Genomic DNA, 27594 nt, shown 5'->3' with positions numbered 1-27594 from the left:
AATATTATAAAAATGTGGAAATGTGTGTGTTTGTATGTTTGTCCGTCTTTCACATCGAAACGGAGCGACGGATTTACGTGACTTTTGGCATACTTAGAGATAGTTTATGGGCCAGAAACTGACATAGGCCCGAAAAATGCACAGTTACCGAGGGAACAGCGCACAATAACCTAATTACACGCGCACGAAATCGCGGGCAAAAGCTAGTTGATACAATACAATACAATACCTCATAGTCTTTAGTGACACCAGAAATAGTAAAATAAGAAAATTTTGTGAATTTTTTGATTATGAAATTAATTATTATTTATCTTAAAATAATTCCAAGAACGTCATTTTTATCGAATTAATTTTGATTTGATTTTGAAATGTCGAATACCTGATTTGCTCAAAGATTAGATAATGTAAAAACTAAGATAAATGTGAATGTACTTTACAGAAATGTGTGATTAAAGTAAACGAAGTTAGTAGTAATAATTGTGGTTTTTTTTATAATTTTCTTTTGGGCGTCTTTGTTCACTGACTTGTTTCCTAGCAATCACTACAAAAGTTTGACCCTAAGCACCCCTAAGTTTAGCAGTCTGTCACCAAATTTTGGTATTGATGACTTTGGAAATAAAATAATTGAAAAGATATACAATTAAATTCTTAATTATTTTATTATTAGCGTTAGTATTTAAGTTAAGTGTTAATCTAACTTCTACGGCATTTTTCTAGTGTAAGTGTAATAGATTTTATTTATTATACTTAAAAAAATCTAACAAATCGATCTTATATAGCTTAATCTGGGGGAGGCCTATGTCCAACAGTGGACATCTTTCGGCTGACATGATGATGATGATGATGATCTCAAAGAGCGGCCCTCTTTGCTGTTTTGACTAAAAATCCATCCCTTAGTATCCGTCTGAGTTGCGGAAGAGGGCGTTGAAAATGTTGAAAATAATGTAGGTACTTAATTTGTTGAGTTTTTGCAACGGATCTTCTGTTCCGATTCGATTGCTGACTGTAAAAATATCGCAAAGGCCAGTAGTCAACTGGGTCAATTACTTCATTATGTAGGTCCAAGGTAGTTACTCGGTCATCAGTCTTTTTGTGCTGACTAAGTATTAAAGTAGGTACTTTCGCAGCGCAAGCGCCTAGACGTGTCGGTGGAGCAATGTTTCTTTCTATTTGCTCCGACTGAAACCAACAGGAAATATTGTTTACTTATTACAGGTATTCATCGTGCAAATTATGCGAGAGTCGTATGGAACACCGGCCTATAAAGTTTAAAATTTAATTAGAATACGCACCATACAGAACTAAGTACAGAACCCTACATTGCGCGGGGCTTGGCATGGACTTGGCCGGACCAAAATTGTACTAGAATATTAGTGGACCAGGATAGCGGGATAGTGTTAGCTACAGATGGTGTCATTGTGATAGAACGCAAGCTTTCATTTAAGTATACATATAAGAAAAAAAATAAGTAGGAAAGGTAAAATCTTCAGTTACTCTGTCTAGATTCTAAAATTAATGTACTAAACTATTATTGCACATATTCGTATCGCTCGTCAATATAGGTATACGAATTTTGTTTACCTATAATAAGTTTAATTATTTATGTTTATCATATCTTTGATACACACCATCAATGGCAAAATTTTACGTATTTACTGGAGAGAACTGGTCAGTGCGTAAAATGGTTAGCCCATGGAAGTGGTATGGTACCGTTAAGATGAGCAGCGGCGGCGGCGCGGGCGCAGTGCGAGCTGTCAGACTGCGTGCGCTGGCGCTTCGAAAGCCGAGATCACTTTCAATACAACTTAGAAGCAAACCGGTTGTCGCGTTAAACTTAAAAAGTAGGTACAACACAAAACAGAAAAAAAAGCGATTTGTAGCTCAGAATAAAATGTGACACTGTTTCAGACTGTTGTATTTACTGTGCGGGTACTAAGTGTCGGTGATATTGACTGAGTGGTTGTTTATTACGTCCTCACTTTCATTAATTAAAAGTTTTTGGTCTTGAAATACACAAACTTTTCCAAATCCACAAAACTTCAAATACACAAAAAATTTAGGTGGGTTGTTAAGTTTCAAAACAAGTACGATGGAGATCCAATACAACGAAGATGGGTCACCTTTCGTTATGTGGGGTGACAACAAAATTCAATTCGAGCGCTGGCCAATTACGGAGAAATTTTACAAGGAAAAGGCAGAGACCGAATTGAGAGAAACACCGGAAGTTGTTGAGAAAGCTATACAAGAACTTAGAGAACTTTTAAAAGGTAAAACATTCGTAGCTTTTAATTCATTTTCTTTGTTTTGACGTTTTTATATAGAAATTACTCAAGTACTTAATTAAAGGAGCGTAATTTTTACTATTAATGTATCCCATGAAGCTTTAATGGATACTTATATCAAAGTCAAAGGCAAAATCACAGTCAAAATATCTTTATTCAATTTAGGCTCTAAGCACTTATGAATGTCAAAAAGCTACCACCGGTTCGGAAAAACCTCTGTTGAGAAGAATCCGGCAAGAAACTCAACTAGGTATATTTTTTTAAACAGATTTACAATATTATTAAATGATAATATATATCACAAGTATTTAATACAACTTTATTTTTAACACAGATATTTATAATTATCATTCCGCTGTAAAAAAAAAATAACTAATAATTTTTTATTTACCTATGTAAAAGTGCGAAAATACTCTTTTAATCTACTTTTCACAGATTAAACTCTCACTAAGAACAGTTTTGCAAGCCTACATATTTTAATGAAATAGCAAACAAAATAAAAATACCACATTGCATCCGAATTCATTGTTTTGGCCTAGTTTTAAATTACCCTCTCGATGTCGTTACCTACTTATCAATTGAAGCTCTTAGGCAGACAGTACTTGCACACACAGCACTTGTTACACAGCTGATAGCAAAATTACTCGTCATGTCATTAAGTGACCAGAGATTGAAGGCATAAATTAAAAAATAGCGGTACGTTCATACGATGATTACGGTTAATAGAGGCCGGTATGTAATGTAGAGTCTACATTGTTGACAGGTAGATTATTAAATTGTTTAGTAAATATAACTTCATCGGAGTAGATGGCGTTTAACGAGCCAAAGAAAACTGAAAAGTGCCCGACATGGGCTTTCAGGTGTCCTGTAAATCGTTTGAACATTAAGTAATAAATTTATAAATTGAATATGTCACAAATCCTAGCTAGGTATCTTAAAAATCGTTAAATTCCATTAAAAAACCATTCAAAATCGTGACCAGCTCATGACTGAGGAAGTTTAAGTTACCTAGGTATTTGACTAGTTTTTTCCTTTTTAGTTTTTATTGGAAGCCTTTTAAGACAGTCGGGTTATTGATTTTTTAGGGTTCTATAACCAAAAGTCAAAATGGCAAAAACGGAACCCAGTTTCGCCATGTTCGTCTGTCTGCCCGCCAGTCCGCGGCTTTGCTCAAAGAATACCAGTGCAAGAAAGCTGTAGTTTTGCTCGGATATATGAAGCAACTATGCCGACAAAGAAAGAAAGAAAGAAAAGAAAGAAAATATTTAATTGCCAACAGTACAAACAATGCAAGACAACAATATAACCAATACAAGTTAGTAGTCTGCCCTGCGGCAAAAGGAGCAAACTCAGCTAATGCTGCGCTTACGCGGAAGCTGCCAGCGCTGGTTTACAGTCTGCCCCTGTTGACACATGCTGGAATATTGTTTATAGCGGGTTGGATGGCGGACAAAAGACGGAAACAACATACAACAATACCTAATACAGATAAAAACTAATACAAATAATTAACTAATATTTTAAACTATAAGTGAGAATTACGAAAGTTTACTAAAACATTATAAAAACAAAATAATTAAAAAACCAGAACAAAAAAAAAAAAAGAAAACAAAATCCTCAGCAGTCAACAAATTACAGTTGATGAAAAGTACCCATTCATCCTTGAGCACAACACCGATCACAACTAGTGATATATGCAGCTGTTTTCAAGTTGTGTTACAAGAAGAAACGCTCGGAACTTGTGTTTAAAAGTAGGCTGGGACATACTTTCACGAAGGGGTGGTGGCAAGTCATTCCATATCTTGGACGCTGCAAATTTGAAACCACCTCTGCATCCCTTTGTGCGATGCTTGGGAATCATTGCCTTGTTTGTGGTTCGTCCACGAGTGTTCCAGCTTTGGATATCTCGAACCCAGATGAATTTGTCAAACAAGTATTTTGGCCGTTTCTCGTGCACAATTTTGATTTTTTTTTTGTGTGACAAAATTGTGAAAGAAAAATAATGTAAGTACCTACCTCCCACATACTTCTAGTGGGGGTGATTTTTTCTCGTCTAAACCTATAGTGTGGGGTTGGTTTTTTAAAAACATTGGGGGGTTGTGAAGACGCTTATTCGATTCAGTGATCTGTTTGTGAAAAAATAATATAGTAAGTGCAAATTTTCATTAAAATTAAAATTGAGCGGCCCTAAAATAAAATCTTGTTTTTAAAATTAAAAAAAAAACATGATGGTACGAGAGAAAAATATTTCGATTAGAGAAAAACATTTTTTTCCGTACAAAGTTGTTGTTGATAAAAGTCAAATTGTAAAATTTACAAACTTCTTTATACACAACGTTTCTTACTAATCCTACTAATATTAAAAGTTTGTAAGTCTGTTTGTAATAATAATGTCCTAAACCTCATACATAATGTCTAAACAGCTGAAACGATTTAGATGAAATTCGGTTTACAGATTGAGTCCTGGGAAAGGACATAGGATAGTTTTTATTACGGAAAATTGCATAGTGCATAACAGCGAACTTGCATAATTATAAAGAAGCATAACACTCATCATCATCATTCCAGCCTATATACGTCCCACTGCAGGGCAGAGGCCTCCTCTCAGAACAAGAGGGCTTGGGCCATAAGTTCCCACGCGGGCCCAGTGCCGATTGGGAACTTCACACGCACCATTGAATTGCTTCGCAGGTTTGTGCAGGTTTCCTCACGATGTTTTCCTTCACCGCAAAGCTCGCACACATAACACTTATTTAGCATAATTTATTTGGCATAAGTAATTGAAGTATGCATAACATTCAAAGTCAAAGTATTAACTATATAACTTAAACTGTTATAAAATGAATAAGCATAATTTTACTAAGCGAGTGAATTAGCTTGTTCAGGGCAAAACCGACTCGGTTAGGTTAGGTTCAGAAGGCCGAGGCCTTTGATGTTAGGTATTTTTTCCACGTCATGCGAATTAATTATGGGAAATAACGTTATGTCAATTTAAATTAGAACAATTAATTTATGCGAATTAATATAGACCCCCAAGTCCAAGTAACCGTGCTCTTAATATTTGATACGAGTAGGTATATCTTTGATCCTCGCAGATAATTCTTAATTATTACGAGAAAACCCTAATTTCTCGTAATAATTAAGAATTATCTGCGATGTTTATTACATTAGTACTTACATTTAAATTTTATATGTTAGATATTTATTAAATAACAATACATACTTATTTTTTACTAATCTAGCTTCAAATAAAGCAAACAATAATTAATTCATTTGCTCGGAATTTGCGCGGACGACTATAAGATGTCAGTACCCGTACCTTGTCGTACAATACCTTCATTCTTGTTAAACAAACCTCTACCTATTTAAATATCTCAGGAATATTTATAGATATTTAAACATTGCGTGCTTTGTATAGATTTAATACTTTTGTCATATCACCGGAGCTCTGTATTAATGTAGGTAGGTATTGCTAACTTGTTTATCGAATATCATATTTTGGAAAGTGCTTTCACGATATATCGCTTGTTACAATTCAAATACGCTGTTGATTTGCCCAGTTGCAAGATTTAAGCGACTGATTATGTAGTAAAAGTGGCAGATTTTTTTGTTCACTTAGCAAACCATTAGCTTGATATGCTATGGAAAGAAAAAAGGAATATTGTTCAACAAGGGACTAAAGTAGGCCATAATGTCACGACTCACGAGATATTTGTTTATACTTAGTTTGAGTGGCATTAAATTTTACATTGTTTCATTAAAGAAACAAAAACATAATAATCACATTTAAAACCCTTACTCAAAAATTATACGAACAGTCGCGATTACATCTTTGAAAAGTCACTTAAAACTTTTGAAAAGCGGTAAATAGAGAAATTTTGAATTCGGAACGAAAAAGTGTCTAGTAGGTAGGTACAATACAAATCTCATACTCATAACATGCATTGTAATTGGAACTTAGAACTTCTTGTAAAATATGTCATACTTATTTTTTAATAATGCAAAAGTCTCATCTTTGGGTCATTAAAAAGGTTGAACAATAAACGTATAATTTATTATAAATATGTTATTAAACCTTTAAATATGTTTTTTTAAAGAATTCCATTAGATACATGAACATAAATAGATTTATTAAAAATTCATTCAATTTGTCAAAAAAATAATTCCAACTGTAGAGTCAGTATACGGAATTATTTTATATTAAAAAAAAAACAAGAGAAGCGGCTTTCGTGTAATGAGGTTGCATGCTTTATTAAAAGAGCGGGAGAATTTACATTTTGAAAATATTTCGTTGTCATATAATTTATTACGTATCGATATATTTTTAATAGCATACATTTAATTTAAGATTGTAATCAGCACATTTGATCATATCTCTCGCTTTTTGTAATAAAGCAAATAAAGCAAAAGCAGCCTATGTAAGTAACTAATAAAATTAAGTCCTCTAATGATAAAATTAAAACAGTTTGGAATATTATAAATACTGAAACCGGTCGGCGTAGGAACGCGGAATTCTCTATATCATTAAAGATTAACAACGTATTAGAAACGGACGCGGTTAAAGTAGCTAAAGAGTTTAATACCTACTTCTCTAAAATAACCATTGAAACGACCAAATGTCTCGCGTCTTCCTCAAAGTTAGCTGAACCGCTCTTAAAACAAAATATATCTATTCCAAACTTAAGTAATTTTAAATTCACGCATGTCTCTCCCTGTGACATCATTAGGACTTTTAGATTATTGAAGGTAAAAAAAAAACGGAAGACTTGTGAGGCGTCTCAGTTAAGGTTCTACATTCCATTTTAGATGTCGTTGCTCCCACTTTAGCTTTTATTTTTAATAGCTGTAGATGAAGGCGTATTTCCAGATTTGTTGAAATATAGTAAAGTAGTTCCTATTTTTTAATCAGGTGATAAAGATAATCCCTCTGATTATCGTCCTGTGTCCATCCTATCAGCGTTTAGCAAAATAATCGAAAAAATAATGCTGACGCAAATGATCTCGCATTTTAATACCCATACAATCATGCATCCACAGCAGTTCGGATCCACAAAAGGCAGGTCTACTACAGACGCGGGTCATAGTTTAGTTAAATTGATATTGCAAGCTTGGGAGGAATCACATGACGCTATAGGTGTATTCTGCGACCTTTCGAAAGCTTTTGATTGTGTGGATCATGATACTTTAATTTGAAAGTTAAATTTTTATGGCATTCGTGGCCTCACTTTAGAACTCATTAAATCTTACCTTACACAAAGAAAGCAAAAGGTAGCGGTAGGTTAACGGAACGGTATCGGAGGGATCTGTGGTCGAAATGGGAGTGCCTCAATGATCCATTCTTGCCCCATTCCTGTATCTTATTTATGTAAATGACCTAACTTATATGGTAAGTCGGATATAGTTATATTTGCTGATGACACGTCTTTACTGTTCAAGGTTAGTAGAAAAGATACCGACTTGATTGAACCCAATGAAACCCTGTCCGTGATATCCGCATGGTTTGCTGCCAATAATTTGTTACTAAATCCTAAGAAAACCAAATGTATTAAATTCTCGTTGATAAATCCATCTAACTCGAATTCAGTTTCTAATATAAAGTTAAATGGTCAAACTATTGAATTTGTAAAATCAACAGTATTTATAGGAATAACGCTCGATTCTAAACTACAGCGGGGACCTTACGTCACAGCAATTGCGGGTAGATTGAGCTCTGCTGCTTTTGCAGTTTGGAAAATACGGCAGCTAACCGATGTGGCGACGGCACGATTGGTGTATTTTACCTACTTTAATAGCATTATTTCGTACGGCCTTATTTAATGGGGATAAGCTGCAGACATTGAGTCAATTTTTATCTTACAAAAGAGAGCAATTAGAGCAATTTATAATTTGAAGACGCGTGGATCTTTAAGATCTTTTTTTAAGGAAACAGGTATCCTAACCCTGCCGTCGCTTTATGTTTTTGAAATAATCATGTATGTTAGGAAGAACATATGTGATTTTCCCACTAACGTCGATAAGCCAAAGGCTACTAGAAACACGGGGAAGCTTAAAGTTCCATCCTACAGACTGGCTAAAACCAAAAAGTCGTTTCTGGGAAATTGTATACGTCTTTATAATAAAATTCCATAAAATATTATAAATGAAACGGATACCAAATTCAGATCTATTGTCAAGAAGACATTAATATCTAAGGCGTATTATGAAGTTAATGAGTATATCATGGACAGGGATATTTGGAAATAATTCCGATCCGCATTAGCAATCCCTTCAAAAAGCGAACCTACTGTGTTAAAAATAAAGTTGTGTAAAATACTTGTGATATATAGATATCATTTAATAATATTGTTAATCTGTTTAAAAAAAATATGCCTCGTTGAGTTTCTTCTCGGATTCTTTTCAACAGAGGTTTTTCCGAACCGGTGGTAGATTTTTTTTGACATTCATAATTAAGTGCATGTTATAGCCTAAATTGAATAAAGATATTTTGACTTTGACTTTTTTCGTGTTGAAGTGAAAGTGAAGAATCAAAGTGAAGTTTAAATATTTTGCTCACTGATTTCTCATAGCAAAACCTGCTTGTTTGCGGAGCTGAGGTGAAAAAGTTTTTGCGTTTATATGTTCACGTTAGGCTGCTCGCCCACGGCGACTTTGTGTAGCGATGCAGTAGAGATGCTGTCGCGCGTGCGCATAGATACAGTCGCTATGCGGTCGCTAGCTGTGTACTCTCGCACACCGCAGTCCGGAATTCCTAGTTGGCAATAGAGAGCGCTACTGCTGACTCTCACATAGGTCTCTTAGTCGCCTTGAATACCCACGGGAAGTGATGGATTCGTCATATTCTAATAACGAATATGGCACGGACGGCAAGTCAAATAAAAACTTGAAACAAAATAAAGACAGAACAGGTAAATTCTGCTGCAAATTGAAAACTGATATGAAATCATTTTTAGACGAATCAATATCTAAACAAACATAAGTACATATACCACATAGTTTGGTGGTGAACATATAAGTGGTACAATAAATAAGACGCGAATTGTTCAAGAAGTGATAATTGTAAAAAAAAAAATTGTACATTGGTAGGTAAGTGCTTAATGATACAATATTACATCACGATCAAGATAAATGTGATTAAAAGGATGATAGTCTAGCAATTGACAACCAAGAATATATTATTAGCCTCCTAACTCCTAGCGTACTTACTTTAAAAAGTACAAATCAATTTGCAGGTGTAATAATCGACTCCACTGCTATTATTGAATGAATTAAAAAATGAAAACCACAAATTCAAATAACGGGTAATTCTTACCCATTTACGTCTGAAGCCCTGTGTGTTTCAAAAAAATTAAGAATAATAAGGGATCATCCGAAATTTTAAATATTTTTATTTTATAAAAGTGTGAAAAGAACACACGAATACGCGAAGTACCTACTTTGTTTACAGAAAATAATCATCTAGCTGAAGGAAATAAAAATAATTATTATACAGATGAATCGGTAGATTTACGAGTTGCAGATACTTTACTTACAAGGTGATTGTGGAGGTTATTTAGTTTGTTAACTTCGCGGGTATTTAGGGGTTGTTTAACTAAAAAATTACGACCATAAGTGCCATAAGGTATTTTTATTAATAGCTTTTGATATATACACATTTATAATAAAAATATAGTTAGCTACGCAAAAATAACAGATCATTTTCCATACAAGTTGTATTTGTGTGACCCGTTAATTTTACTCGTCAGTATTAATTTTAATGCTATTTAGTAAATAAAGTTGGGTTTAACCATAGCTTGGATCTAATGGGAAGTGATGTAAGGGATCTTTGACCCTTAAAATTGTTTGCCTGCAAAATGTTTTCCTACTGCCATTGTAGCAATAGCTGGATTAATGATCTATCATCAAATATTTTTCTAAGGATTTCGTATTGTGTTGTGTAGGTACGGGTACGGAATCTCTCAAGTTTAGGTATATTTTTTACCTTAGGCTGCTGTTTACTCTTAAACTAATAATAATTGTCAAGCAATCTTAGCCATTATAATTTTCCTTGTAAATTTGATATACTTACTACCATCCTGAATATATCATAATAATATATTATTATTATTTTTCCACCCAACAGCTTAGATTTTAGAGGGGGAAGGGGGGACGCTCGATTATAATGGAAATTTGCACTTTAAAGTTGAATATTTTGCAAACAGATCACTGAATCGAAAAACCGTCCCGGTAACCCCCCATGAGCTGAGCGGGCAGACAGACACACAGACGGATGAAAAGTTGACCACGGAACCCTAAAAACGTCTCACTTTAGACCTTGGCTATGGAAAGATACGGTAGAGTTAAAAAAAATACCTACATTGTTGTTTGTATTTAGTTGCAAATAATTCGAAATAATGCCAAATAATGTTTTGTTAATTTTAGTGCCAGAACAGTACCACTACCATGAGTTTGTAGTGACCGTACTCGATAGCGACGGCGTAAATTATTTGTATTGAGAATTGTACAGCGCCTCTACAAATAATTTAGGCCATCGCTATCGAGTACGGTTATTGTTAACTCATGGTAGTGGTACTGTACCCTTAGGGGCTGTTTCACCATCCATTGATTAGTGTTAACTGACGGTTAAATGTGATGCCGTTTCCGTCTATTCGAACAAAACAAATAGAGACGGCATCACATTTAACCGTCACTTAACACTAATCAATGGATCTCAATTTGTATGGAAACACGAACATCGCAAACGTTCCGCTAGAGGCGCTGTTCGTGTTTCCATACAAATTGAGATTTTAACGCGAACGCGATCGAGACGTATTTTGTAACCGAAAACTTACACTAAGGGCATTGAACTTGTGTCTAGTGTAACTTTTTCACCAAATATTCGTTTACTAAGTATTCGACGTTCGATCGACGTTACGTAATCCTCGATCGTTTAATTTTATTATTCGTTTCTCGTTCGTGATAATCGTAATTTTTTTTTACTACTATTATTTAAATTATCAGGCAGGCAGTTTGGAAGCCACTTATAGGTGTCTGTATCTACTTAATTGTTCCTTGGTCAAGTATTCTAATGTGTTGATCTAGTCGATTTTGAAATTGATTAACATTTAGTGCTGAGACTAGGTACCATCAGCCAAATAACTGGTCTATCAATTTTTAAACAAGTTCCTATCAAATGAATATGGTAAGCCAAAAGTCGGGCATAGTTATGTTTGCTGACGACGCGTCTTTACTGTTCAAGGTTAGTAGAAAAGACACCGACTTCATTGAACCCAATGAAACCCTGTCCGTGATATCCGCATGGTTTGCTGCCCATAATTTGTTACTAAATCCTAATAAAACCAAATGTATTAAATTCTCGTTGATAAATTCATCTAAATCGAATTCAGTTTCTAATATGAAGTAAGATGGTTAAACTATTGAATTTGTAAAATCAACAGTATTTTTAGGAATAACGCTCGATTCTAAACTACAGTGGGGACCTCACGTCATAGCAATCGCGGGTAGATGCTGCTGCTGCTTTTGCAGTTTGGAAAATACGGCAGCAAACCGATGTGGCGACGGCACGGTTCGTTTATTTTGCTTACTTTAATAGCATTATTTCGTACCTACGGCCTTATTTTATGGGTATCTGCTGCAGACATTGAGTCAATTTTTATTTTACAAAAGAGAGCAATAAGAGCAATTTATAATTTGAAGACGCGTAAATCTTTAAGATCTTTTTTTAAGGAAACAGGTATCCTAACCCTGCCGTCGCTTTATGTTTTTGAAATAATCATGTATGTTAGGAAGAACATATGTGATTTTTCCCACTAACGTCGATAAGCCAAAGGCTACTAGAAACAGAGGAAGCTTAAAGTTCCATCTTACAGACTGGCTAAAACCAAAAAGTCGTTTCTGGGAAATTGTATACGTTTTTATAATAAAATTCCAAAAAAATATTGCAAATGAAACGGATACAAAATTCAGATCCATTTTCAAGAAGATTATTAATATCTAAGGCGTATTATAAAGTTAATGATTATATCATGGACAGGGATATTTGGAAATAATATCCCAACCCGTATCAATCCACAGCCAAGGTCACATGTGACGTAGGTACTCGTATTCTAAAGACTAATAAAATGAGGCGGCAATTTATGATTTTCATCTAGGTGTTAATCAAACGTAACGTATGCAGCATTAAGAGTTAAGAGTTGCTCACCTCTTCAATTAAAAAAGATGTTGTTAAGTTTTTATACATGATGACTTCGTGGACCTTGATGTAGGTATGCTTGAGTGATGCGTGCCGTGCACTCAGCAGGGCTACTCCGATACTAGAAACTCGAAGTTCGTGTCGTGCGGTTCCTCTGACACTTATACTATTTAAGACGAGAGCGAGAGGGACGGTACGATACGAACTTCGAGTTTCGAGTTTCGTAGTAGCCCTGCAGCAACTAGAGCACAGAACAATACAGAACACGGAAATGAACAGAACAAGCCGGGGCATCTAATTATATTGAAATGTGTGTTTATTTCTGCCATCCTTGACACTTGTACTGAGTCTAAGGCTGAGCTAGTGTTTCCTGTATATTTTAAATTAAAACTAAATACTCGTAGTAATCTCTCAATAAAATTTGCCTTCCATTTAGCCACTCCATTATGGACCGAATTCTTGATTCATGTAAATTAAATTTTCCGTTTGATAGCTGAAAATAGTTTTATAACTCAATAATCTTCTTGTTTTTTTCAGAAGAGAAATCTTTAAACATAGCAATCGACAACGATGACTTCCTAATACGGTTCCTTAGACCATGCAAATTCTATGCAGAAAGCGCTTTCAAAAAGGTAAGGAACAAACTTATCTATCACATAGTCTATCCCACTAATCCCATAAAAGCGAATATTATAAATGCGAAAGTTTGTAAATCCGTTTGTTTGTTTGTTACTTCATCACGTCTAAACCACTTAACCGATTTAAATGAAATTCGGTATACAGATAGTTTGAGACCCGGAAAATTGCATAGTTCCCGCGGCTTAGCGATAAATGAATTCTGCGCGGACGGAGTCGCGGTTAACGGCTATACGTCATATTAGAAGTACAGAATAAATAATAGGATATTTTTAATTCCAAAAAAAATCCGTTTCCGAGGTATGACCAAAAGTTTGTTTTGTATTCTAACCGCTGATCGACCGGTCTAGAAGTATGAATTCGTGGACATTAGGGTAGAGCCAGGGTTGCCAGATACAGGCATTTCATTTCCGGGACAATTTGAAGGTTACGAATTGCGTCGGCAGGTAAATACAAGTAAAAGCACAAAACCAAGTATTTTCTTCAAATTGACAAAATCATTAAAATTGCTCGTTTTAAAATAGTGACCCCAGATTTTGTCTTTTAGCAAGTCTTTGGAAGTACCTCAAAAACAATTATTAGGCACGCGAATTCTGAAAACAGGCCGTCAATGTTAACCGCAGCTTACATTTTTAATATGGAAGGAAATACTGCTCTCGTAACTTATTAAAAAAAACTATTATTATAGTTGGTTGTCGAAATCCGGGACATTAAAGTATATTTCCTGTACACGGGACAAGACACGTAATTCCGGGACAATCCCGGATGTTCCGGCCATCTGGCAACCCTAGGAAAGAAAAAAGTTGTTTAATCAATCAGTTTCGAATATCTTTAATAACTTGGCTAGGGACTAGTTTCTGACATAATAGTACATTAGGTACTGCAGAGGCCATGAAGTAAGGAATTGATAGACGAGTTCGGGGTAGAGAACGGATAAAACGAGTCCAGCAATCCCTGTTCTGCCCGAGGTTTGTATAGTGCTTTTCATGAGCTTATTTCCGATAATTACAAATAATACTTAATTATTTATTTTTAATACTATAATTCAACAAATTATGACGTGCTAGACTTCCAAGCATTGTTTTTAAACAATTTTGCGTGACAAGACTCTATTCAATTCAATTTTTAGAAAAAATATTTCTCCATCGATACTATCGATGATTCCGCCAATGTCGAGGTTGAAAAAGACACTATCAGTTGGCTGTTGTACGGTAGCCAGGACTCTATTGCATGTTTATATAAAAGTGGAGCTAATGAACTGTCACTGTCAGTGTCATAGGGATCAAGGTTCGCCGTGAGTAGTATAACTCTGCTTACTTGGATGCGTGATTTCATTATTGCTTGCATATTTGGCAGTATGCTCGCTTGATCTGTTTACCCATCTGTTGTTTGCATGTTTGCTTGCATTCTTGCCTGTATGCTTGCTTGCATGACTGAATGCATGGTTTCTGTGCTATTTCTTGCAAAATTACATGCCCACTTGCAAGCTTGCTTAGATGCTTGCTTGGATGCTTGTTTGCTTGCTTGCTGCATGCTTGATTGCATGCTTGCTTGCATGCTTGTTTGCATGTTTGCTTGCATGTTTGCTTGCATGCTTGCTTGCATGCTTGCCTCATGTTCGATTGCATGCTTGCCTGCATGCTTGAATGCAGCCTTGAATGCATGCTTGCTTGCACTATTTCTTGCACATTTGGGTGTACCTATGCTTGCTTGATCTGTTATTTGCATGCTTGCTTGCATTTTGGCTTGCATGCTTGCTTGCACTATATCTTGCAAAATGGCTTGCTCACTTGCAAGCTTGCTTAAACGCTTGCTGGCATGCTCACTTGCATCCTTCCTTGATTGCTTGCTTATTTGTAATGTTTTTTATTCTCCCGAGCAAAGCCGCGGGTAACAGCTAGTTGTACTTAATTTACAAGTGTACACCTAAGTTGTTTATACTCCCTGAATTTAAATGCAGTAAAACTACGGTCACATAAGGTCACATATCACAAATCGGGTTTACCTCAACGCCAAGGAATTATTCTGGAATTCAGCAACTTAAATTTTTACATTTTAAGTCTTGACTTTAGTCGTAACGTTATTATGGGATAGTCTTTGAAATGTACTAAGTAAAACGAGTTTATAAAGTTGATAAATACATTATTTTTAGATCCAATCATACTACAAGTTCCGGCAGACGTACGAGCATTACTGCAGGGATCTGATGCCGTCTGCCGTGCGGAGCGCGTTCGACCACTCCATCATCTCGATATTAGCTCCGAGAGACCAGCACGGGCGGCGCATCATGTTCGTCGAGTCTGGCAGTACGTAGCTTTAAACTTGTTTGCGTTTAAATTTTATTTGTCTTGTGTGTAAGTAGTCACCACACCAATCAAATTAAATCAGCCCACATCCACCGACTGCTGAGTAAAGGCCTCTTCATTTACACGCCATTTTACCCAGTTCTGCGTGCTACAGTTCTTTCATTGCAGTATGGTGCGGGTGACAGCTATCAATATCACAAGACTAGAGAGTCAAAGTGTCGAAACTTGAGTCGATAAAACTAATAATTTAATATCTTAATCATAATTAATGTAATCATTAATTTTATTTTTACGCTAATTTTCATGACAATACTCGTATTAATTATAATGACCCGGATAACTCACGTCTTAAATCGAGTTTAGCTCGACATGTTTCAGGCTAATCCGTAGCCCTTCGTCTTCGGAGCAACGCGACTCAGCGGCTGCTACGACACGCGCAGTGCGCGTGTCGTAGCAGATGTTGTGTTGCAGATGTTTATGGGCAGTGGTGATCTCTTACCATCAGGAGACCCACTTGCTCGTTTGCCATATATACTCACTCAGCGGCACAAAATTTGGCCCACTACAATCTACATACAATTTACCTACTACTGCTTACATTTGAGGGAAAGATTTACTGTCGCTTAGTATATCATTAAAGTATTTTATGCAACGGTTATATAACGTAGCGAACCACGCCAGCGTAGCCACGAGCTTTTTTTGACTTATTTATACAACGTTGCATACAATACTTTTTCTACGACAATGATGTACTTATTAAAAAAATATACAAAATGAAAAAAAAATTAAACAAACGTTTTCATACTTAGTATAAAGTAAGGCAAACGTAAATATAAATATAAATAACAACAAACGAGTGGAAAATAAGAAAATTACAAAATGTTTCTAAGATAAATTTTGTTTTTAATTGATGTTGACTTGCTAGTGACGATGTTAAAAAATACGTATTTTGTTTACTTATGTTGGCAGCCATGAATTATGTACGGAAAGTTTTAGTTATGTATAAAAATCATATGAATTAAGTAAGTGGCTGCACTTTAGCCTGTCCGAACGAACGAATTAAGAAAAAAAAAGTAAGTGGTTGCAGTATCGTTTTAGTAACATTACGATACAGTACTGTGATAGGGAATAGACAATAAAGACTTTTCCAGAATCTTGTTATGTATGTTCTTATATTACTGTTCGTGATTAAGTAAATTCAAGTTCGTGATTAAGTAGTCAATTCTACAACTAAATTTATTAAAAAAAAATGTTTTTTTCACCTCAGCACCTCAAACAGGCAGGTTTTGCTATGAGAAATCAGTGAGCAAAATTGCATCAGTTTTTTATTATCAATTCATTAAATTCAAAGCACAATTAAGTGAAGAAACGTAATATGCGTGTAACGTAACACCAGACTCGTTTAGTTATGGGACCTAGATCTTGAGTTATATCGGTACTTACTTATTAATTGGTATGTAACGAATATTCTTGCAAACTCCGTTTAGCCTTACTTAAGTGGCAAATAATATTCCAACTTAGAATTTTACTAATGTTCTCATCAAAATTAGCGTAATAATCGGATTAATTATGACATTAATTATGATTAAGATTTTAAATTATTAGTTTTATCGACTCTAGTTTCGACACTTTGACTCTCCAGTTTTTTTTTATTAACTCAGGGACTTATACATCCCCATGCTATATTTAAGGCTGTATATTGTTAAGCTTATGGATTTTAAACTTGTATATTTTAATTTCTAGTCACAGGCTCGCGACGTCGAAGTTCCCAAGACGATCCCAATAGAGCTTATGGGAACGGAAGCAATACCATGTCCTCGGTACCGCTCTGCAGAGCATGACATGAGTGCGTGTGAGCTAACTTTGGGGGCGGCAGACGTGAGCTTGCCTTCGTAATCCAAAAGCTTAATGGTAACTTGACCTGAAATGTATATTTCATTTAAAAAAAAAATATGACGATGGAAGCATTCTTCACACTTCCACTGAACGAAGATATAGTTAGTGTTTAGTTTTGTAACTAAGGGACCCCATACATCCTTGTATTATAATTTTTTTAAGTATTTTATTTGTAGTTATTTTATTTGAAAAAAAAATTACTTTCTGCCAAGTTTCTTGCGGCGCATCCTTCTTGGCAATGATGTTCTTTCCGAAAGCGCTGGTAGCACAGAATAAGTAATAGTAGGTACAAGTACAGAAGGTTCTCTCTTTTGATGTTGACGAAAGCCGCCATTTTATATGCCTACGTAATTTTTATTAGCAAAATCACTGCGCAAGCAATATTGAACTCTAGTGCTGCGCGCGAAGGTCGTTATTATTCAGCACCAACGTTTTGGTTTAGGATAGGGTTGTAAATCAATAAAAAAATAATACTCACATATAACTTAAGAGTAAAATCGGACAAATACTTAGTTAATAGTAAGAATTTTAGTGTTGCAATTAATGAAATTTTCATGAATTTCAAAAAAAAAAAAATTCATGTTCAGATAACATTATGTAGTTCCATACTGTTTAGTGTGGCTATACATATTCTGTTTCAGCGCTCAAACTGTACAATTTAAACATATACGTACTCCTCATCCCAAAATCGAAACACCACGCTATTTCATGATAGATATTCTAATATCCTCATGAAAATCACACAGCTACACGTAGCATTACGCGGCGCGACTAGTTCGAGCGAAACTGCGAGCGTGCATGCCGGCCGGTGCTCATAGCCCTAGTGAGTTAACCCACGCCGGCGTGGGGTGTTTTGATACTTACAGAATCGCACCTATATCGTGGAGTGCGCCGCGCCTGCTGGTAGTTTAAAAAGTAACGTGTAAAAGTGCCTATTGCGGCGTATTTACTGAATAAATGATTTGAATTTGAATTTGAATTTAGTCTTGTGATATTGACAGCTGTCACCCGCAGCATCCTAAAATAAAAGTACTGTAGTCACCTTTTCTGCCGCCCAATAAATGGGTACGGATACTAAGTGTAAAGTCTTTATGTCCGTATCATTAGTTTACAAAACTGTTGCAAAGCTGGAAGGTTAACAAACAATATGACAGTATTCTGAGCCTTTATTCCTTCGCAGAGGGAGTGAATTTGTCTTATTGTTGCGGGTTATACTCGTACAATAAAAAAAATCGGTTAAGTGCGAGTCGAACTCGTACATGAAGGGTTCCGTACCTCCGTACAATGTTTTAACAGCAGTTCCAAAGTACCAAAGTACCGAAAGACGAATCAACTAGCCCCTAGCAACTGCCGGCTGTCACCTTGGCCACTTAGAAAGGGAAAACGCTAAAAAAAGCACGGTTTTTGTATGACGACCCCATTTTTTTTTAGTATAATATGGTTACAGCGGCCACAGTAATATATAATCTGTGTAAATTTCAAGTGTCGCGCTACGGCTCAAGAGATAGGGCCCTGTGACAGACGGACGGACAGACAGACATACAGATAGACAGACAAACAGCGGAGACTCCGTAATAGGATCCCGTTGGCACCCTTTGGGTACGGAACCCTAAAAATAAGCATAGTCCATTTTGATAGGTAATCCGAGTGAATTGTGGCAATAGTCAACGGAAGTGTTTAAATATATAACTTTGGCCACCATTTTTTATGATATGAAATGACGTCAATACTTAAATGGCAGGTGCAGGCCTAGAATTATTGACGTAGGTATGTAAGATACGGAGAATTTCCAAGAACTCTACCCACGTGATGATCTATGTATGATGCATTTGTAGCTAAGTCGCGTTGTCAACCTTTCCGTGACCCGGAAAATTTACAATTGTAGTAAACATACAATTTACATTATTTTTTATTAAGGTGACGTGGCACTAGTCGTTTGTTTGCATTTAAAATATGGAAGTTAGATTATTTTCTATGCTCATTTACGCATAGTACCTATGGACTAGCCGATATCCGCGATTCCGTCCGCGTAGAATTCGTTTATCCTGCAGGAACTATGCAATTTTTCGGGATAAAAGCTATCCTATGTCCTTCTCCGGGACACAAACTATCTGCTCACCGAATTTCATCTAAATCGGTTTAGTGGTTTAGACATGATGCACACACACACAAACATCACGCCTGTATTCCCAAATGGGGTATAGGCAGATCCATGGCAGAGCACACGAAACGTTACCGCTACGGAGCCACTTTTAGCAATTTTAGGTTTTAAGTTTGACAAAAGCGGTACAATAGTGACAGGTTCAGGTTGCTAGCCTGTCACCTACGGTACCTATATCCTCAGTCGCCTCTTACGGAAGAAATGGAGACGGGATGCAGTAAAAAATAAACAAACAAACCGACTTACAAACCTTCGCATTTATAATATTCTTTCTTCTTTTTCAGGCTTTATCTATCCACTGCTGGATGTAACCCTCTCCTAATCTCCTCCACTCCGTATATAATATTAGTGGGATAATAATGTAGATGTGTATTTGAAACTACCACGAAGAGGTGCAAATTTAATGAAATCCGCGCATAGAAAGTAAACAGTTTTGCATAAGTAAACGATTTAATTAATTAACTATGAATGAGGCGATGGGATCATGGTAATACCTACATACACTTAGCAGCAGAAGTGGGTGAATGGTTGTGGAACTTAAAATGATCCACTCATGACTCTACCGCCAGGATAAGAGGTAGGTACCTAAGAGGGCGTTGTGAGTCATTTTTAGCTCAACAACCGTACCGTACCCGTGAACCGAAAATTCTCTTCTGCTGCTTAATATGATTCCCATAATAAGCATAATCTCTGGATAGGAATCTGGAGGTAAAGGCATGAGGCTCTTTACCACAGAGGTATTCATTTTAATAAGCTTTATACTACGGCTTTGCTCCCGTGGAAGAATAAATAATTGGCTAGCTCTCTATCCACTGAGAATTTCAGAAAATCCCTTGTTAGTGTAGGGTCATGTGTCCAACAATGAAACTTAGGTGTTTCAACATTGCGATATTTTGAAAGTGCCACGTTACCAAATAGTGCGCACAGTATCGCGTAAGAACACCCTTGAGAACCCCCCACTGTACTCGAGTTTGCATCGGCGTCACGTGGAGGAACATGTGTCGACGGAGCTTTTTCAGTAATATTGTCATGAAAGTAAATATTTTTAGCATTTTTTGTACATTTTTCATTACATTATGGCTAGAAATTCAGTACATTTTATACTTTAAAAAAATAAAAATAAAATAATAATAATAATAAACAACTTTATTGCCACAAACTTAACCTAGACATTACAATTAATTTGCGGTTAGAACAATGTGCTTAGTAAGGGCAATGGGTCCCAATCTCAGCATGTGCTGAGTTTATGTTACCCAGCGCTGGTTTTCAGACTGGTCCCTTCGAAGAGGGCCGGCCGCAGTAATTATTACAATACAATTATTCATACTTAATTAAAAACTACTCAGACTGTAACCAAGCAACATTGGCTGGCAGTAAATGTGAAAAAAGAGAAAAAAAGGAAAAAAAAAACAAATGTTGCTTGGTATTAAATAAATATAAATTTTAGCGTGCGTGCGTGCGTGCGTGTGTGTGTGTGTGTGTGTGTGTGTGTGTGTGTGTGTGTGTGTGTGTGTGTGTGTGTGTGTGTGTGTGTGTATGCATGCATGGGTGTATTTTTCTTATTATAATAATATTATTATTATTTTGACATTCATAAGTGTTTGTAATAGCCTAGATTGAAAAGAGATATTTTGACTTTGACTTTGTGTTGTGAATGCGTGTGAGACAGTGTTGATCTACTACTAAATTTCCTAATAAATTTTTCTAATATTAAACATATTTCGTAGATTATTGTGGACTAGATCACGTTAGTATAAAGTGCTTTAGGTAGTCAACAATGAAACATTTACGCATGGGACTTTTAATGAGGCTGATGAAAGTTAAAGTAATTAAAACTGTTTTGATTATATCCGTGCATTTACATAAATACGTATTACATAAATAGGTACGTCTTAAAATTATGAAACAGCTTATATTAGTATTCACGTTTCATTATTAAATATGTAATGTTTCATTCTGTACACCACTGTGGACACAGTGACACATTTCCCATTTTTTACTTTTGTTTTTTTTTGATAACTTACTACACATTCCTAATAAATACTGCATATGTCAACCAAAACCCAATAAAATTACCAAAGTACTGTAAAAATTCAGACTTCTTCTTCTGACAAATATGTCAAAACAAAAGATTTATGAGATTTGGAATTTTATGTGTTTCATTGTTGACCCTACCTCTACGATTCCTATGGGAAGTTTTATAAATTAATGATACATGTCAAGTTTCGAGTCTCTACCTACGTGGTTAAGGTTTTGGGTTGTCTCTTAGACGTGAGGCCGTATTGCCTAACGTTTCTGATGCTAGGCAATTTAGGCATTTTCTTCGACCAATGTCGGTCCTTAAATATTGAAGATAATGCAAGTACCACATTTTTTTTAATAGATGTATAATTTTCTGAAGTCATGAGCCGCGTTTACAGTCCTTCATTTCCATCTCCCTGTGCCTAGGAGTTTGGAAACAATATTTTAATTAATTTTCCCGCTTCTAATAGTGGAGACCAAACAAAGGCGCCTTCATTATTTTATGGTCGCGAGCATCATTAACGTTAGGCAATACGGCCTCTGGTAATAATTGGGCGTTTTGAAGCGTATAGTTATATTAAAACACTAAAACCGCGCGTTTGCACGTGAAAAGCTATGCAGCACGTCTTGGTTCTTAAAACACACGTTTCATAATGCGTACCAGAGGCTATATCGTCTAACGCGTTCATCATCTCTTTCTACCGTCGTCTTATGCCGTGTGACAGAAAGAAGTGGTGAAAACGATTGTGATTACAAGTGTGTTACACAGTAAGGCCTTGTGGTCTTGTATGCACAGATTTAATTGGGTGCTTGTCGAATGTTTTCAGAGAACTGGAACGCGCATGACTGTCCTCTCTCCGACGTGTTCCGCGGCGTCCAGATGGCGCTAGAGGCGGCCATGACGGAGCCGCGTACGCAGATCTGCGGCGTCAACGTCATCTTGGACATGAAAGGACTGTCCTTCAGTCAAGTGCTGCAGTTTACGCCTTCTTTCGCTAAAATGGTCGTGGAGTGGGCGCAGGTACGCAAAGACTTGGTACCGATTAGTGAAATCACATAGCATTTGAAAGTGGAGAACAATCAGAGTTTTCTGGCGTCAGAATCTCTAGGGAAGGGGGGGGGGGGGCAGCTTCCCCTCCCTGCTCCCCCCTGGCGAAGCCCTTGCATATAGGTAGGTAAAATGTCGATGTTGTCCCCTTGTCATATAACATAAAGCGGCGATTACACTGAGTCTGAGTCGTCCACCTAACGTGGTCGCCGAAGTTGTTTCAAACCTACTTAGGCCAACGAACCGTCTTATAGGTACTCGTACAACCGTGTTCTTTACACTTTTGTGGTCGCTGCATGCAGCACGCGGCGAACGACTGAGTGTAAGACTGAGTTGGGCGTTTTCACAAAAAAGTGTACCCTTTGGTTTTTTTTGTAAATTTTGGAAAAATATGGTTTTTCCTACTCAGAATCAAGAGCACAGTCGATTCCGATCGTTTAAAAAAATGTCCCCAAATAAATTTCAGTTTTGCGACTTTTTTAGGGTTCCGGAGCCATAATGGCAAAAACGGAACCCTTATAGTTTCGCCATGTCTGTCTGTCTGTCTTTCGGTCCGTCTGCGACTTTGCTAAGGGACTATCAATGCTAGAAAACTGTAATTTTGCACGAATATGTATGTGAACTATGCCGACAAAATGGTCCAATGCCCAATTGCCGCTTTAGGAATAAGTCGGCTTAGTGTAAGTACGTACAGCCAAGGGCATAAATATATGTACGTCACCAAGGCGTCAAAAATCCACATACATCTTTATGCCATTAACTATAAGGTCAATGTATGTATATGTACAATTGTACATATATTTGACGCTGATTCGGTATAGATATTAATTATGCCCTCGACTGTACCTAACAAATAATGTTTGTAGTTTGTTTTACATTGTGTTTGTGCTATAAAGTTGGCAAATAAATTATTAATCTTATCCGAATAGCGTAGTAGATTATTTACGTACATTTTTCTCTAGGAAATCTCTTTGCTCATCTCTTAAATTGACATCTGTAGCCTTTTCCTGCCCTCCTCTCATTTAAAATCACGTTAACACAACAGGTTTTCATAATTCCATAACTCGAGTGTCACAAAGGTTAATAATGATTGATTCAAAGGACCACGTTGTTCGCATAAAACACTGATGCTATCCAATAGGTTTTAGAGCACAGGCAGTTACGTAGTATTACACCTATTTCGTTTTAAAAAGTTTGTAAATATTCCATTTTAATACTCTGTTTTTGCTAACTGAACTTACATTGCCATGAAACTACATTGCAAAGGTATAGGTAAATTTTAAAACAATTCGATCAGTAGAAGTGGGTGAAATTAGAGTTGCAAGAATTGAAAACCACTTACAATATTAGGTATATTTGAACACTGCAAGTTACATAATAGCATGTGAAAATAATACCAACAACAGTCTAACAATCATGTACCTTTTTAGGGTTCCGGAGCCAAAATGGCAAAAACGGAACCCTTATATAGTTTCGCCATGTCTGTCTGTCTGTCTGTCTGTCCGTCCGTTCGCGGCTTTGGTCAGGGACTATCAACGCTAGAAAGCTGTAATTTTGCACAAAATTAAAAAAAAAATCCCATAGTCGTAAACGTAAAGTGGGGGTGATTTTTTTTTCTCATCCAACCCTATTGTGTGGGGTATCGTTGGATAGGTCATTTAAAACCATTAGGGGTTTTCGATTCAGTGATTTGTTTGCGAAATATTCAACTTTAAAGTGCAAATTTTCATTAAAATCGAGCGTCCCCCCCTCTAAAATCAAAACCGATGAATGGAAAAATTTGAAAAAAATCAGGATGGTAGTAAGTATATAAAACTTACAAGAAAAACTATAGCGGCTAAGTTTTCTTGAGAATTATTAGTAGTTTAAGAGTAGGTAAATAGCAGCCTAAGGTATAAAATATACCTAAACTTATTAACTAACTTAAAATACGAAATCCTTACCGTTCGACACTGTACCTTACTGTCCGACACACTCTTGGCCGTTTTTTAAATTATGAAATGATATTGGATTAAAATATTATAATGGTCCATTTTTATCCTGTGCTACGCAAACGCCAATTTATTGTGATTCTCTTACACTTACACAACGAATGTTTAGTGGCACTAGATAGATACTCTACTCTCATCATTGCTTTTCCTTCATTTTCGAGCAAACTCAAATCAATTACCATAATGACCATCTTTCCAGGACTGCACTCCAATCCGCCTCAAAGCCGTGCACATTCTGAACCAGCCGTACATCTTCAACATGGTGTTCGCGCTGTTCAAGCCGTTCTTCCGAGAGAAGCTGCGCTCGCGCATTCACTTCCACGGCAGTGACATGGAGTCGGTGAAGCGGTATGTCGATGGCCGCGCTCTGCGCCAGCGCCACGGAGGGACGCTGCCCGAAATAGAGGTCTCGGGGGAACTGTTGTGGAAGATGCTGTCGCACTATGAGGAAGAATTTAAATGTAAGTGATTAAATTCTTAGTAAGTACTTACGTTACAGTAGGTAGCGCAGGCTTCATACAACTCGATTTCTACCGGTTTGCCCAAATTTTTCTGCCTATAATCGCCCTTGTTTCACCAAAGCCAGACTCATTCAATTTATGTTCAAAATAAACAAAAAATCATTAATAAAACGCATAGTAATAATACGAAACGATTTAAGCAATCACAGCGCCGCCGCCGGCCAAACCCGGTACTATTCAGCTTCCCTTTTTAGGGTTCCGGAGCCAAAATGGCAAAAAAGGAACCCTTATAGTTTCGCCATGTCTGTCTGTCTGTCTGTCTGTCCGTCCGTCCGCGGCTTTGCTCAGGGACTATCAATGCTAGAAAGCTGTAATTGTGCACGGATATAGTAAACTATGCCGACAAAATGGTACAATAAAAAAGTAAAAAAAAATTTTTTAGGGTACCTCCCATCAGACGTAAAGTGGGGGTGTTTTTTTCTCTCATACAACCCTATAATAGTGTGGGGTATCGTTGGATAGGTCTTTTAAAACCATTAATTAATCTATGTATCCATAAAATATTATGTGTTCGGTATTTATGCCGAAAACCGAAATCAGAGAGCAGTACTATTCGTACTATGCTGGTCACATTACTTTTACATTGGATACTGTCACTTTAGTATCTTGGTTAAATAAGCAGAGTATAAGAGACGCGAGTTAGTCCTAGATTACTCCTACAGGTGACGTTATGTACCGATCAGATCAAGCAATGAGTTTCAAATCCACGAACTAATGAACTAGCCTTTCTCTGCTACTTCCTGTACATCTGATCTTCTAGATACCTACTATGAAACATTGGTGACCCCAACGTGATGCTATGTTTTGAATAGGTACTTAAACGGAATTACAATTTTAACCCCGTGTTTCATCATTCATTGATTAATTTTAATTAAATGTGATGCCGTTTCTGTTTGTTTTGTTGGAATAGACGGAGGCGGTATTACATTTATCCGTCAGTTAAAATTAATCAATAGGTGGTGAAACAGCCCCTAAGCCTAACGAAAATTGGCGCGTTCATCTGAGCCTTTAGTATCTGTCATTGCTGGGCAGGCGGCCACCGCGTGGTAATCGCAGGTAGGTACAGTCACCATCAGATATTTCGGAGCGGCCAAGGTGTCAAAAATATCGACACATGCACTCTATTATTAAAGTCTTTGAGTTTGTTTCGATATTTTTATTTACACGAATTTCCCCTATGCACCTCATATCTCAGCTTGTTTGTTTCTTATGTTAGCCACTTAAGCAGTGACGCTAGCGACATCTATGCCGTAGCCCTCATCGAGAAACTTTCTTCGCCACTCCATTGGAACTAACCGCTCACCCGGACAAGAGATGTCGTTACTAAGCAATCAAATTAAGATTGTTTTTTTTTTGGTTGGTGTCTGTACTGTTAACCATCAGTGGTGTAGCGGTATAGCACGCGGTACGGAATACCGAGGACCTGGGTTCGATTCCCAGTGATGGTCTTATTTTTCTGGTTTTTCTGTGCATCTATATTTCAGTTTGTATTTTCAATTTAGGTTTTACGGAATGACCGTAAAAGTAAAAATTTGGAATTGAAATAAAAAATACAAAAAGATTCCAAAAAACAATCTTAAAACTTATTCCTCCAAAATTATTACTCGATAATTTAAGTGAAATATGGGCCACATATGGTATTAACACGCATTCTTATTGTTTCAGTGGCAAACTCCTACGGATATAAGACGGCCAACGGTGTTAGTAAATAACTAGATATTTATTGATAGCGAAATTACTGTAAAAAAACTTATGTAAAGGAAATGGGGGTGAAAAACAAAATGGGTTTTAATGATATCTTTACTATTAATATTATAGTATTCTTAGTCAGCGCATATTAAAGAGGTGCTGGGTTAAATGCCGGAACAGACGCAACTGCATTCCAAATGCAACGTAACCGCAACTGCCGACTGCCCGTACATTTTACTTGCTATCCAGCTTGCCAGCGTGCAGTTATGCCGATTTTAATGAAACTGCAATGAAAAATGCATAGGCAGTTGGCAGTCACGTTGCAGATGGAATGTAGTCCATCGTAAGCTTATCCTGAGACTGTTCAAGAGTTAATGCTTTTACGAATTGTACTGATAATTGTATGTCTTGCATATAAAATAGGTGTACATTGTAAATACCTAAGTATCTATGAGAACTGATATGATAGATTTTAGGCAGAACAAAGTTTCGTCTCAACAAGATTGCTGCCGCAAAAAATAAGCTGCCGAATGGTGTTTTGTATTTATGGTCCATAGTATACGTACGGATAGGTATTATAGGTATCACTAATAAAGTCTGTTTAACCACGGAATAGATTGTGTCGATGGATATATCAAACGTGCTCAAGTTTTCAAAAATTATTAAGTTCACCTTTGTACATCTTTATTATCCTGTTTTCTGTTAATTTCATGTGTTTATTACAATAAAGAGTTTTAAAACACAATTTTCGAGTTATTTGTTTACGGAGAAACACATTATCAATACCAATTTCCACGATTCAGGTAAGTTTTGTAAGCGTCAATTTGTAATTAATAGTATGTAGTACGATCAC

General features: G+C 36.5%; 1 protein-coding gene across 2 annotated transcripts; it reads left to right on the top strand.

Annotated features, from left to right (window-relative positions):
• Positions 1-1702: 1702 nt before the first annotated feature.
• On the top strand, positions 1703-27453 carry LOC141426807 (alpha-tocopherol transfer protein-like). Of its 2 annotated transcripts, none has more exons than XM_074085987.1 (6): positions 1703-1841; positions 13009-13103; positions 15260-15413; positions 22320-22513; positions 24731-24992; positions 26718-27453. In XM_074085987.1, the coding sequence occupies exons 1-6, from the start codon at positions 1718-1720 to the stop codon at positions 26762-26764; spliced, it is 876 nt and encodes a 291-aa protein (XP_073942088.1). In that variant the 5' UTR covers positions 1703-1717; the 3' UTR covers positions 26765-27453. The 2 variants fall into 2 exon arrangements, with proteins under 2 accessions (XP_073942088.1, XP_073942089.1); XM_074085988.1 differs by having other exon boundaries at positions 1732-2267.
• The last annotated feature ends 141 nt before the right edge of the window (positions 27454-27594 follow it).

The sequence above is a fragment of the Choristoneura fumiferana genome, chromosome 3 (assembly GCF_025370935.1).
Source record: "Choristoneura fumiferana chromosome 3, NRCan_CFum_1, whole genome shotgun sequence".
Taxonomy (NCBI): Eukaryota; Metazoa; Arthropoda; class Insecta; order Lepidoptera; family Tortricidae; genus Choristoneura; species Choristoneura fumiferana.
The sequence above is the reverse complement of the archived record's forward strand: the minus strand, read 5'-3'. Positions and strand labels throughout refer to the sequence as shown.